Source organism: Cyprinodon variegatus, unplaced genomic scaffold (assembly GCF_000732505.1).
Source record: "Cyprinodon variegatus isolate N-32 unplaced genomic scaffold, C_variegatus-1.0 Scaffold5, whole genome shotgun sequence".
NCBI classification, from domain to species: Eukaryota; Metazoa; Chordata; class Actinopteri; order Cyprinodontiformes; family Cyprinodontidae; genus Cyprinodon; species Cyprinodon variegatus.
Genome location: NW_015150458.1, coordinates 2455724 through 2469446, shown reverse-complemented (window position 1 = coordinate 2469446; position 13723 = coordinate 2455724). Strand labels below are relative to the sequence as shown.

At 36.1% G+C, this 13723-nt stretch overlaps 1 protein-coding gene across 1 annotated transcript in view; it reads left to right on the top strand.

Moving 5' to 3' along the window:
• csmd1 (CUB and Sushi multiple domains 1) overlaps positions 1 to 13723 on the top strand; it is a 576851-nt gene that overhangs the window by 422203 nt on the left and 140925 nt on the right. The window contains exons 25-26 of the mRNA XM_015374130.1: positions 8191 to 8347; positions 12672 to 12863. Coding sequence (XP_015229616.1) covers positions 8191 to 8347; positions 12672 to 12863 — 349 coding nt within the window. The remainder of the gene's footprint in view (positions 1 to 8190; positions 8348 to 12671; positions 12864 to 13723) is intronic.

The following is a 13723-nucleotide window of genomic DNA, read 5'->3' as shown; positions in this document are numbered from 1 at the left end:
GTAGGCTATGGTATAATTTAGCAATATATAAAAAAAAAAAGAACTATGAACTAGTTCATTTTTTGGTTTTGAATTATGAACTATGAACTGAACTAGTTCATTTTAAAATGTGTGAACTGAACTTTGAACTAGTTCACGTAGAAAGAGAACTTTCCCAACACTGCCTGCAGGACAGCAGCCCTCGAGGACCGACTTTTGGCATGCCTGCATTTGCATCTTCCAGATTGAACTTCCGCTCAAGCTTGATATAGGGGATGGGTCTATTTTAGTGCAACATTTTTCAAGAAAGATAATTATGCTAAATAGTATATTTACATCCCACCCTTAATTCAAGTTGAACAGTGGAAGCTTTGTGCATACTTGACAAATTTTAAGTGGGCAAATAGGGGAGAGTTGCTTTTCTCTCTCTGACTCCAGGCAGGGCCGCTCTAGGTTCTCTTGTGCCCAAGGCGATATTGTCTCAATGCATCTGGACATGATTCAAAGGTAAATTTAATTCCCAAAAGTCGCAAGAAACTATATTATGTAATATTTAAACTTCCAGCGAGGGTCCATGTGCAGTAGGATCAACACCTACAATACAGCATGTAACATTGTTTTTGCTATTAGCTTGTTAGAATACCATTCTATGGTCATACCATCACAACCTTCTGCAGAAGCACCATAGAGAGCATTCTGACCAGCTGTATCACTGTTTGGTGTGGAGGCTGCAGTGCCGCAGATTGGAAGAAAGTGAGAAGAGTAGTGAGAATTGCAGAGAAGATCATCGGGGCTCCTTTTCCCTCCATAAAAGTTATTTCATTGCAGCGCTGCGTGTCCCAAGCCCATAACGTTATAAATGACCCCCCACCCCCACCCTGGACTGTTGTCACTGCTGCCCTCTGGAAAGAGACTTACCGTAAGAGCAGGGGACTAGACTAAGAGGCTTTGGAGCATTCAGTGCTGTTCTTCTTCCCCACTGCCATCAGACAACTAAAGGTTGAAAAACTCTGTCACAGACTCTGCATCACACTGACCAAATCAATAAATTTTTTTTGTACCATGTTTATTTCTCCCACACTGTTTACATTTGATCAATGTTATGAGAACTGTACAAAACGAACGATAATAAAAGTTGTCTAAATCTAAAACTTTTGCTAATCTATGTAGTCTACATACCTCCGATTTGGGGCAGTTATTCTTCCTCCTCCTTCAACTGGTTTCTGAATGGGTTTCGGAAAATTTCTCCTGGTTGGATTAATGTTCATTTCAATCATTTACTTTTAATCATTGAAAAGTTTAACACATCACAAACATTCCACAATGCTAACCACATTCATAAATAAGTGTTATAGTGAGAGCAGGTCATACAGCCAGATTACTGCAAAGAATTTAAATTTTGAGGTTTTATTTTAAAATATTTCATGGGGAATTCCGTAAAAATTCAAAAAATATCCACTGGACTTGGTTTTCAAGATTTGAAGACGTTTCGCCACCTCTCCAGGAAGCTTTCTCAATTCAAATGTCTGGATCCGCAGTGAGTTTGAGTCTTATATAGACAAAGCCTTGTATCGCTTGGAAACATGCAATGGTAACCGATGAATGGGTCGTTAGTTCCATCGTTAGCCTGTAATATCTGAACCTGTCTATGATTCTAGGGGTCGGTCGTTAAAGGGGGGATTGCCATTAAGGGGGGGGATTGTCTCCTGTAATACCTGAAACCTGTCTATGATTGTTAAGGGTTGGTCGTTAAGGAGGTATTGTTCACCGGTCACCGTATTACAGGAGACAACCCCCCCCCTTAATGGCAATCCCCCCTTTAACGACCGACCCCTAGAATCATAGACAGGTTCAGATATTACAGGCTAACGATGGAACTAACGACCCATTCATCGGTTACCATTGCATGTTTCCAAGCGATACAAGGCTTTGTCTATATAAGACTCAAACTCACTGCGGATCCAGACATTTGAATTGAGAAAGCTTCCTGGAGAGGTGGCGAAACGTCTTCAAATCTTGAAAACAAAGTCCAGTGGATATTTTTTGAATTTTTATGGAATGACTTTGACCTGGATGACTGAGAACCTTCATCAGCATTCCATGGGGAAATTTCAAGTATGTATAGAGATTCTATTTCAAAATAAATACATTTATTCTTTTTTTTTTCAAATATGTTTACAACATAAAAGTGTCATAGAATGAATCAGCATTATGAAATACATACTTAAGTAAATGAAAAAAGCAAAAAAATTATAACTAAATATATTTACAAAAAAATCTAAAAAAAGGAATACATATGTTTATTTTTTTTTATGAAAATGTTAAAATGAATAAATCTAGAAAAACATAAATGCCAAAGAAAAATTAATAAATCTTAAAGTACATCGATAAATTACTTTACAAATCACAAAGTAATCTTAAATCATTTGGGTATGGGCATACTTAATTTTTTATTGGGTATTATTTATTTATGAAAAACAGGATTTGTTTACATTTGAATAGAAGGCAAGGCAAGTTTATTTGTATAGCACAATTCAGTACATGGACAATTCAAAGTTCTTTACATTAATTAGTTAATAAAATAGAAGAAAAATAAAAGCAGAATAAAAACAAAAACATTTGTAAAAACAAATAAAACAATTGGACCACAAAAAAGCAGAATAGAGCAAGTAATAAATCCATGATAAAAGCAGAGAAAAAAAATAAAACAGTTGGAATACAACTTAAACTAATGATACATCAGTTAGTAGTTCAACCTTAACAGTCGAAGGCAGTTCTAAACAAATGGGTTTGTTCCAGATAAGAGGAGCATAGGAACTAAATGCTGCTTCTCCATGTTTGGTTCTAGTTCTGGGTGTACAGAGTGGGCTTGAACTAGAAGACCTGAAAGGTCTGAGAGGCTGATACACTGACAACATATGTGTTATGTATTGAGGTGCTGATCCATTCAGTGATTTATAGACTAACAGGATTTTAAGTCTATTCTCTGAGCTAGGGGAGCCAGTGTAAGGACTATAGAACTGGGCTGATGTGCTTTACTGTCTTAATTCTAGTGAGAACATGGGCAGAAGCATTTTGGATCAGCTGCAGCGGTCTGATGGACTTTTTAGGCAAACCTTTGAAGACACTGTTGCAGTTATCAAATGGTGCCCTGCACCATTTCTTCTCCACCAGAGTGCCCAAAGCACACATGTCAGTGTAGCAGACAGTATGGCTGGGACATGGCAGGTCCTAGCGACTGGCTGTACTGAGCAGTGCGTTACTGCCAGCAGTTACTGCTGTTTGGTATGAGTACTCCTTTCTGCCATAATGTACTTTACTGTTGAACACTGAAGTAAAACGGTGTAAATTACCCTCTGAATTCAACTGTGTGTGTACGCTGGAGTCCATGCAGACGTCCACGGACACATATCCATGCTCATGTGTGGTGGGCCTTTAGTGTTCTCTGCAGTATAATGGTAACCTGACAACAGCCAGATGCACGTCTCGCTCCGTGAGTGGAGCTAGGCGGAGCTGGACATGCATCTGGCTGTTGTCAGGTTAGTATAATGGTGCTTATCTTTAGTGCTTTCACGAAGGCAAGCTCCTAACATCTGAGTTTGTAAAGAATTAAACATCAGATTAAAAGTTTTATAAAAACTTTAAGACCTCTATTAAAAACTCTGTATACAGCTTATTAAAAAACTGTAACATTTAAACTGTGAATGCCCTTCTCCTACTCTTGCATTGTATTGACATTTCTTTAAAAAATTAGTTAGCCTGCAAGTACATTGTGCAATTAAATGATAAGCATTGAAATTAGTACAGTTTATATTTTCAGCTAAGTCTCTATTGACAAATCACAAAACAGACAATATCTTATTTGAAAATAATAGAAATACAACTGTTAAAAGTAAAAAGCGGTAAACTTTCAGGCTAGCAATCAGCTTGGTGATCCTCAGGCTTGAAGTATTGGAGCTAACTCCTGTAAACACAGCCGAAAATGCTGAACACAGATCATTTGTTTGACAGCTCCAGCCAGCTTAAGGCAAGGACCTCCTTAAGCAAATGAACCAGCTCATTAATTCCTATTGCTATTGGCTAAGGTTTTGCTTTGACACTGTGAAAGAAAAGGCTTACCAAGCTGAAGTTTCCTCAGAATGTCAACCGGTACAATACTTGACCACATTAACTTACATTAACTGGACCTTTGCTGAAAAAAAAATAAAGTACAGAGGAAAAACAAAATGGGGATGTAGAGAAATTGTTCCCAAAATAGAGGTGGCAGGAGAACATGCAAGGGGGGATTCAGACAGAAAAAGAGAGGGGGGGGGGGGGGGGCAGATGATGGCATGTTGATTTATGAGCTGCAGGGCTTTTCATTAACCATACTGAGTTTTACAGAAACAGTGAGAAGAAGAGAGAAAATGCAATAGAGAAAAGCAAGATGGCAAAATATAAAAATTGCTTAAGCTGTGAGAGGAAACCTGAGGGGGAGGATCTTGTAAGAGAAAATGAAACGTAGCACAGTAATGCTACAGATACTGTCCTACCATTTCATGCTGTCCCTCTTCATATTAGTACTTTTCATCTCATCAGCACACTCAAACAGGCTGTATCTACATACAGACCTGTCTCCTCTGACTGGCGGGACTTGTAAAGATAGAACACCATATCACCTTTGCCTGTTTCTTTGGCATTCCTGTCACCTGCAGACCTGTCACCATCCATCTGTGAAAATGTCACAGGATGCCTAATATAAGCCAGAGCAGTTCAAGCACAAACAGTCACCTTTTCCTTAACAGCTTTGTGATGGCAATCAACACTGTTGCACAATGAAATACTTCAAGCTTTGTAATAAACAACTTACATACGTTTTTCAAAATCATTCCCCCGATATATGTCCAGTGTTACTTATAATAGAATAGAAAATCTCTATATTGGGAAATAGTAAAATAGTGGTGTTACAGCAGCAAAAGATTATAGCAAAAGTGGTCACATGAATGTAGACCTTAAAAGGTGTATGAAAAGAGTTTAAAAAAAAGTAGACAAATAAAATACTGTACACAGTACACACAGTAAATATAAATACGGTAAACAGTATTTATGTTTTTATGTATTTTTAACTCTTATTTTCTATTTTAGGTTGTCTGCATTTTGCTTGTCTACTTTAATTTTACTGTTGTTTTAGTTGTATGTAAAGGACCCCGATTACCTTTATTTTATAGTGCTTTATAAGTAAAGGGGTATGGTATCATCTCAGTAATGTAAAAACTGGGCATATGGATGTAGGTTACAGGAAAAAAATGAGGCAATAACAGAAGGAAGGAAAAAAAAAATAGAAATAAAATAGCTTTGCAAATAAGTTGACAAAATCAGAGTATATTATTTGGTCAAGGGATGTTTTTTCTTAATTTCACATAGAAAAATAACTTCATATAAAAGTTTAAACAGGCTTACGCACAGTTAGATTAAAAGATTTTAGAAATGAATTTCATCTAAATGAAATAGGGTATTCTGAATAGCAAGAGGGAGTTTCCAGTACAATACTCAAGTTTAGTCGCTTGTGTTTTTAAAAGTGACTGGACAATAATAAAAATGGAGGCAAGGTGGGCATATTAAATGTAGAGCATTGTCATAAGCTGCTTTTCATTAGTTTCTAAGCCTTGGAAGAGTGTCACAGAGTGGAACAGTAGACAGTGCCTGTGGGGAAACACAAACATGTCTGTTAGATGCCAGCTGCTGCACTATACTATGTGGCATTGGCAGCCCTGGAAGGTTGTGTGGTGTACTTTATCAAAGTCTTGTGTCTGAGCTGAATTGAACTTATTTTTTTTCTAAGTCAGCAGTTTCTTGTATTGGTAAGGTATAATGAGAAAAGTCTGTGGAAAGAACTGAAGTCTGAATCATGGATGTAAATCCAAGAGATTGTTTTCATGTTTGGTTGACTCTAGAACCAATTAAATGTTCTTTCTTTAAAAGAAAGGTGCAGCTTTGAAATGATCTGTTTGTTATTCATGCATTCTGAATAATAATTGGGCTCAAGTATCTCAATCTCTATTTTTAAATAGTCATTCTAGAAGACTATATTCTCTCCTCAATGTCTTAAAATAACCTCTATAGTGGGTGATAGTAAAAGAGTACAGCAAACATCTAACAACACCACAGAGGATAAAATGATCTGCAATCAAATTATTGATATAAACTCAAAAAGGCACATAGAAAGAAAAATACAGTAAAATAATGTGATGCAATTTTTTAATGTCCATAAAAGAGATTAAGAAAAGCAAACTTTTTTTTCATCCCTTCATCTTTCTTTTTGGCATAATGTTAATATCTATACGAGGGACTGGTCCCATAAAACTCTGTGGTGCGTTTTGGTGTCAGTTTGTGCATGTCAGCCACCTTACCTCTGAAATAATGAAGAAATAGTTGATAAGTATAGCCCAAACATACACAGCCTAGATTATAAATATAGCATGTATTTATAATGTTATATATTTAGATATTGATGTGAAATATAACCATGGGCTGCACAATGAAAAGGTTTGTTGTGCTGCTGCCTTGCAGAATGAAGGTACTGCGTTAAGGCCAGGTCTAGGATCATTTTGCATGGAGTTTACATGTTTTTCCTATGCATATGTGTGTTCCTTTTGGACACCCCAGCTTCCTCCCAGTCCAAAAACATGACTGTTAAGTTGACTGGTGATTTTAAATTGTCCTTAAATGTAAGTGTGCATGTATAGTTGTATGTCGGTGTCTAACCCTTAGATGGAATGGCGACCGCTCTAAAGTGTAGCCCTCCTTTTCAACAGGAACACATGACTAAACAGTCAAGCACTAGAAGATAAATGAATAGATTAATAATCAAATAAATTGGCAGTATGAGTCATACCTGATTCAAATTGTAAATAATGAATCACTCCTATGTTTTGCAACTTTATTATAGTTATTGCGTACCCCGGTATGGGGTGGTAAATATCTTATTTAATCAGATATTATTTGGAATGTCATATATTGCTTATGAACAAATGCCCTACTGGCTGTGTGTTAGAATAAGGACTGAAAGTGTGAATCGAGCTAAAATCACCGTCAAACAGATAATTCTGCACATATATGGAATAAATTCACCACACCTTCTGTTAAAAATATAACAGTATATTAAAATCATTCAGCTCCAAGTCAAACATAATTAAGTTAAAAACATTTGAAAGTCCATAGTTCAGAATGGATTTTGTGTTTGAGAACCAAAGTAATTCTCAACGAATTTGGGATGTGATCAAATTAGTTTTCACTAATTTATAGCAATTGGAATGTTTTCAAACCAACTCAAAATGCAACTCCATGAGGTGAATAAAATTATTTGGTCAAATAACGTTTTTTTTTTTTATTAATTGCTTAATCAGGAACCAATCATCTTTAGTCAAATGTAACGTAATTGAAATGTAATGGCCATATGAGAAAACACATGAACACGTTATATCAGTGTTTAAAACTCTGGTAAAATTAAGCTTGTTTTAGCTTATAAAGAAAACAGCTAAAAACATGTTACTGTCGCATAGCGTACCATGCGATCCATACTGCTAGCTCTGTCTTTACTTATCAGTAAACACATGAAATGATCTAAATCATCAAAAGATATATTGTTTAACTATAATCTGTCCTCAACTGTGAGTTTCCTCCAGCTGTTAGCAGCTTAGCATGGCAGGCTCACAGCAAGGAGGGTTCCTTTGTTTTAGAAACGTATCAGGGGAGCTCTCCTCCTCCCCTCTCTTCATCTCTTCAAATACTTAGAAGTTCCTGAAACTCAAAGAGGAATGTTGCGAACAAGCTGTTTTGAAGCAGTTCGGTTCTGACATTTTAGCCAACATGACTTACTGTAGCCCTGGTCAATCTGAAGATTGGGATGTTGAGACTGGGGTTCCACGATGGCCTCCATTTCCAATGTGATCCCCCAGGCAGCTTCGTGGAAAGAAACTCGGTGGTGGGGGTGGTTATGGGCACACCTGTGGGGTTAGCTGGGCTGAGAAGGGGTTGCAGAGCAGAGAAGAGCAGCACTGTGGAGCTTAACTGCACCTTCCAGTCCAGTGAACATGTTAAGATGAAACATGGACATTGGTCCTCAAAGTCCAAAATTACTACTATGTCTATCCATTACAATCTTACACACAAACCAATTATTAAGGAGCTTGTTAATATGGCTAAATGCTTTTTCATTGTTAACACTGACAGGTTTATGATGGAGAGAACACTTCATCCCGTCTTCTTGGCAACTTTACACTTGAAGGAATGATGGGTCGTATCATCAACAGTACATCCAATCACCTATGGCTGGAGTTCAATAGCAATGCCTCTGGAACCGATCAGGGCTTCCGCCTCACTTACACAAGTAAGTTGTTTGAGTTCACATTTATTTTCAATAATTTGTTGTAGTGTTAAGATGTTTCTAGTAGCTATTAAGAGGAATTATTTAGTTATAGACAGTTTTTTTTTTTTTTTTTACATTTTTGTTTTCAAATTCCTAAAATCGAAGGAGCTTATTCTAGCGGTTTAAATCTTTAGATGCAAATCCAAAAGTTTGAAAGGCTTTAGTTAAGCGTATTGGATTGGTCCAGGATCTGCTTTGTGTTAATATGGCATAAGCCAGATACATACCTTAAAGAGTTTAAAGTGAACTACATGTATTGATCTGGGAAGCCTTATGTAAAACATGTTCCCAAAAGGTGGGATTCAGTACAATTCTGCGAGCTGGTTAAGTACCTGCCTCCCTTGTTTAGTTTTTAGCCATTCACAGTGGCAGTGGCAGCTTCCTTTGTTTTACAACTAGCAGAGTTAATAGTTAAATCAATTTTTTTTTCTCATCATTTGCTTGTTTTTCCAAAAGAAATAGAGGATTTTCCTCCTAAAACTGGCGCAGCCATGTTTTTTTGCAGCAGCCTTCCACCTCTAGTTGGCTCGTAGACATCGTACACATCACTGCATTTTATTTGCCCGAAACATTTCCGTATTATGGCTAATGCATGTGCTGTTTCCTGGCAAGATGTATTTTCATGGGTTTGAGACTATACTAATCTTGCAACAATTCATCTTGCTTGCAAGGAAAGCTTTGTGTATCATTAAACTGAAAGTGAGTGACAGTGATGTAGCACTCAACACCAGTTTTAGTCTTGAGACCAGTCTCAAGGACACTTTTCGAATGTCTCTTACTGGTTTCAAACTCGAACAATAAGAACTCAAGACAAAAACCGTGGAAATATCATTTATCAAATTTGTTGATATTGTTTTTTTTTTTTTTTTTAAATTTAAAATGCAATGATTCAAATCCAAGCATAATGTCATTTTTGTTACTGCTGTCACTTATCTGCCCCTTCACCCTCACAACTCCTCCAATAAAGTAGCTACAAAATGCACAATGCAGTGAAGGTAGAGACGTCTGACAGCTGCTCCATGGCTTTTTTTAAAAAATGATACCGTGATTCCCGCTTGAGGAACATGTCTCGAGCCACAGGTATGGCTGCCTTCAGTTTGCTTTCAGAAACAGCATACCAGTTCTTCTTCCCTCAGCTCTGATATGGCATTTAAAAACTAAAAAGTTCCTCTGGGAGCCTTTGGCTAGATAAAGTCATAATTGCCGTTGGACCAATCCAATAGGTACCATTTAAAGGTGACACTGTTCCTATTTTACTCTTTTACCACCAGACGTGCCTACCATTGCAGTAGCTGGATTTGACTGAAGGGAAGAAGCTTCTGATATCCATCACATAAAACTGTAAATAAACCTCAATGGCTAAAGGAAGGCTCTGACCATAACCTTTTGAACTTAAATCTTAACGTGTCACGGAAGCCAAACCCTATACATAGAAACAATTAAAGTGTAACAAGTAATAAAGTAGAATGTACCACAAATTAGTCATGCTACATTAAGAAAAGGCAAAATCTATTTTAAAAAATCAGTTTAACTTGAGATATATGTATCAAATTAATGAAAGTATTTTTACTCTAAATAAATTAATAATAACAAATGCTATTTTGAATATTTTTCTTGTTTTTTTTTTAAGCATATTTTTACTTTATGGCCATGTGATGGTGACTTATCTCACTGCCTCAGGAATTAAAGCCCTTCTTGCTACAAATAATTCTGTTTTGTTTGTTAATCTTCAGCTGATATTTTTTTGTGTAAGTTAGCAATGGAACAAAAACCTTTATTTTCATTTGTTCATTTTTAGGCATGATTCAATCAAATATTTGATTAAAACGTTAAAACTATGAATTAGTATCAAATAGAGAAAGTTACATTTATTTCATTTCTGTATGTAACTGTACTAACTCTATGTTTCTTGTAGTTTTTATAACTTTTAGATTAATTTGAGGACTTTTGAGGATGTTTCACATTTTATTGCCTCCATCAAGGAGGTTATATTTTTGGGAGAGTTTGTGTGTGTGTTTTTGTCTGTGTACAGTATAACTTGAAAAGTTATGAATGAATTTAATTACATTTTTACCAAAGGTACCCCTCCATCTGGATTCAGGAATTTTTTGAAAGGTTCTCTGAATACAGGTATTAACTTAAGGTAGAAGTCACAATATAACAGGGGAAATGAGCTACTTGACAGAGATCTGTGCTCCCTGACTGCTTTTCTAGTTGTGATGTGAAGTAGGGTACTGCTCTTGGTCTTATCTCAGCTTTGCCCTTCCTGTCTTAGTCTTGACTCTGTCTCTGGGTAGTTGCTCTTGACAACAACATTGTTGAGTGGTACCGTGAGTGCGCTGTTTTGTTTGTTTTTTAAACCTGGTGTCATAGGCTACATGAACATTTTAGAAAATGACATTTTATTTTAATGTACCAACTTTTTTTTTCCTTTCTTCTTTTATCATTTAACCAGAATTATAAAAGGAAATTGGGACGTATATGCTCTAAATAGACTCTCCTTCTAGTTTACAAACACACATAGAAATGCATCCATTTGAAAGGCTTTAAAAGAAACTGTTAAAAATTTAAGATGAGTTCATGTATAAGTCAAAAAGGCCATTAAAGGAACATCTATCTGCAAGCCATTTAAAGCAGGTGAGAAAGACACATCTGGAGTGGAGGAGCAGCTAAACGAATGGGACAAACATATGAGGGTTAATGGTATATGGATATTATAGGGGCTCTGTAAGTCAATAAAACTATTAAACTGCCCTCAATTGGCAAGTTATTATACTGATGAAGGTGACACATTTCTCAGAGTCTCTGCTTTTACAGAGGACTTTGTGCATTGATAAGTGTGAGGTAATAGATTGAGCTTAACACATACAAAAGAGAAGAGAGGCAAAATGGCCACTATTAAAGACTATTTCAATATAGCAATATGGAATGACAGAACACATATACAAGAAAATCACAATAACGATTAAAAGAAAAAAATGCATCTGTTTAATGGATTGAGAAAAAGACTGACAAAACGGGCATCACAAGCTCATTTAAACAGAATAAAATGCTGCCTGTTGTGAAACAGTTTGCATTGAAAGGTTGTATCAATGTTTATCATTTGCATTGATTTAAAAAAAAAGAAGCTTTGTTTTATATCTTTTCTTTAAATTTCTATGTTTAAAGATCAAAATATAACCTTTCTTAGTTGTTCTTTTAGTCCAGGGATGTCAGTGGAGATTCAAATCCTAATTAGTGAAATTAACAGCATATTTTAGTTTTTAATCCTAATCATCCTTTATAATGTCCAGTTAAGATGGGCCTGTGTGGGTTGCTGCTTATAAATCTGGTCATAAAAAATAACTAGTCTTTGGTGGTTTGTGTTGCCACCTTATGTTGCAAAACATGGCTGAATGTCCAACCACCTGCTATGACCTTTCTGGTTAAATTAGCCTTTTACAATCTCAAATAGGTCTTTTTTTTTTTCAGAATCACAAGATCTGTTACCGAAGTTATTTCAAACAGCTGTGCTGACATCATTTATCAGCTGATAGCTAGCTGATCTGTTAAAAGATGATCTCCTCTTTTTTTTTTTTTGCAGCACTGATTTATCTCCACATATGCTGATGTACATTTATTGACTAGCAGTGCATTCTCTACCATGGTGAACTTAGTTTTAAGTTGTGTATTCAAGCTCCGTTGAGTCAGCGGCATCTAGCTCATGGTGGATCCGATTGAGGGACAACGATTTTAAAGTGAACCATTGACAACAGGAGGCAACAGGAAACGGATGGCCAAAATCAGAAATCCTTAATCAGATCGACTGTAAGGTAGATGCAGCCTGCTTGTATATCCAATGTTCAACTTGAAACTAACTTCACCGTGGTAAAGAATGCAGTGTGCTCTGCTTTGCTGCTAAAGAAAAAAAAAACAGTGCCATTCAGTCTCTCTGACAAATTATAAAAGCATTAAACACACTTTTTTTGTTGTTGGTGAGTAACAATAATGTTTGATATGGATAATGCTCAAAAAAATTATATCTTTGATACAAAAAGAAAAAAACCCTTTCCGTTTTTAAATGCAAAAAAAATTTTAAAAGATGGGCACCGTAGCACTTTTAAATTTATCTGTGTTGGTTTCAAGACAGTGTTTTAGAAATAAACATTTGTATAAGATTTGAAGGCTTTTAGTTACAGATCAGATTGACCTTATGGTATACTGGCTACAATGAAAACAATTTTTATTTTTGGCTATAAAAACATAAACATTATCATCACCTCCCTTTTATGTGTTTCTTCTCTAGGTTTCGACCTAATTCGCTGTGAGGAACCAGGAGTTCCCAGTTATGGATATAAGATCCAGGACGACGGTCATTATGCCAACACATTTGTCCTTTACTCCTGCAACCCTGGGTATACCCTCCATGGCAGCAGTACCCTAACCTGTCTAAGTGGTGATAGGCGGGTTTGGGACAAACCGCTTCCTTCCTGCATTGGTTAGTTTGCCAGTAAATGTAATGACACTTATAAAGCACATTCAATATTGCAGATTCGTATTTATGAATCTGTGACCAGTTTTATTTAATGTAATCAAAAATGGAACATGAAAGGGTGAGAGTAGCTAGATGCAATCTGTAGGCAACAGCAAAATGACAAAAGAAAAAATAACATGCAAATGTTTGAGTCAACACAGGTGAACATCATGCAAAGAGCCTATGGGATCTAATTCAGCAATGTTGCAAATATTAGTACTGGAACTGCTACAACTTTTTAGCATTACAAACTACAGACTGTGTGCTTTTTGATAAGGCATTTTTTTGACTATGCTTTTTTTTTCTGTTAACTGATGTTTTTTTTCTCCTGCAACAAAATGTCTGTCGATCTGTGATTATTTTAGGTAAACAGCACATAAAGTTCACAGAATTATATGATATAAAAGTTCAAAGTTAATTTGACTTGTGATTGGGTGAAATAAGTATTTTATAATCTACCAAACAGGACATAATACAATTTATTAGGGATAGTTATCGTTTTGTACATATTGCAGAATATATATGTTTGAGGATTTTTCTATATGTAGATTTAGGTTTAGGTTTTCACTTTTTGCTGTTGAATATGCTTGTAGGGGTATTAAAAATATTGCAGGCTACTCATACTGGAATATTACTTTGATTTTTTGCTGGAGAATATCCATCTCTTCCAGTCAGATAAAACATTACTGATGCGATGGCGGTAGTGACTGACCAGCTTTTGGTCAATTGTATTGCTGCACTTTTTCTTTAATGAAATTTTTATGAAATTTTAACCCCTCTCTCTCTCTCTCTCTCTCTCTCTGGCTCTCTCTCTCTCTCTCTCT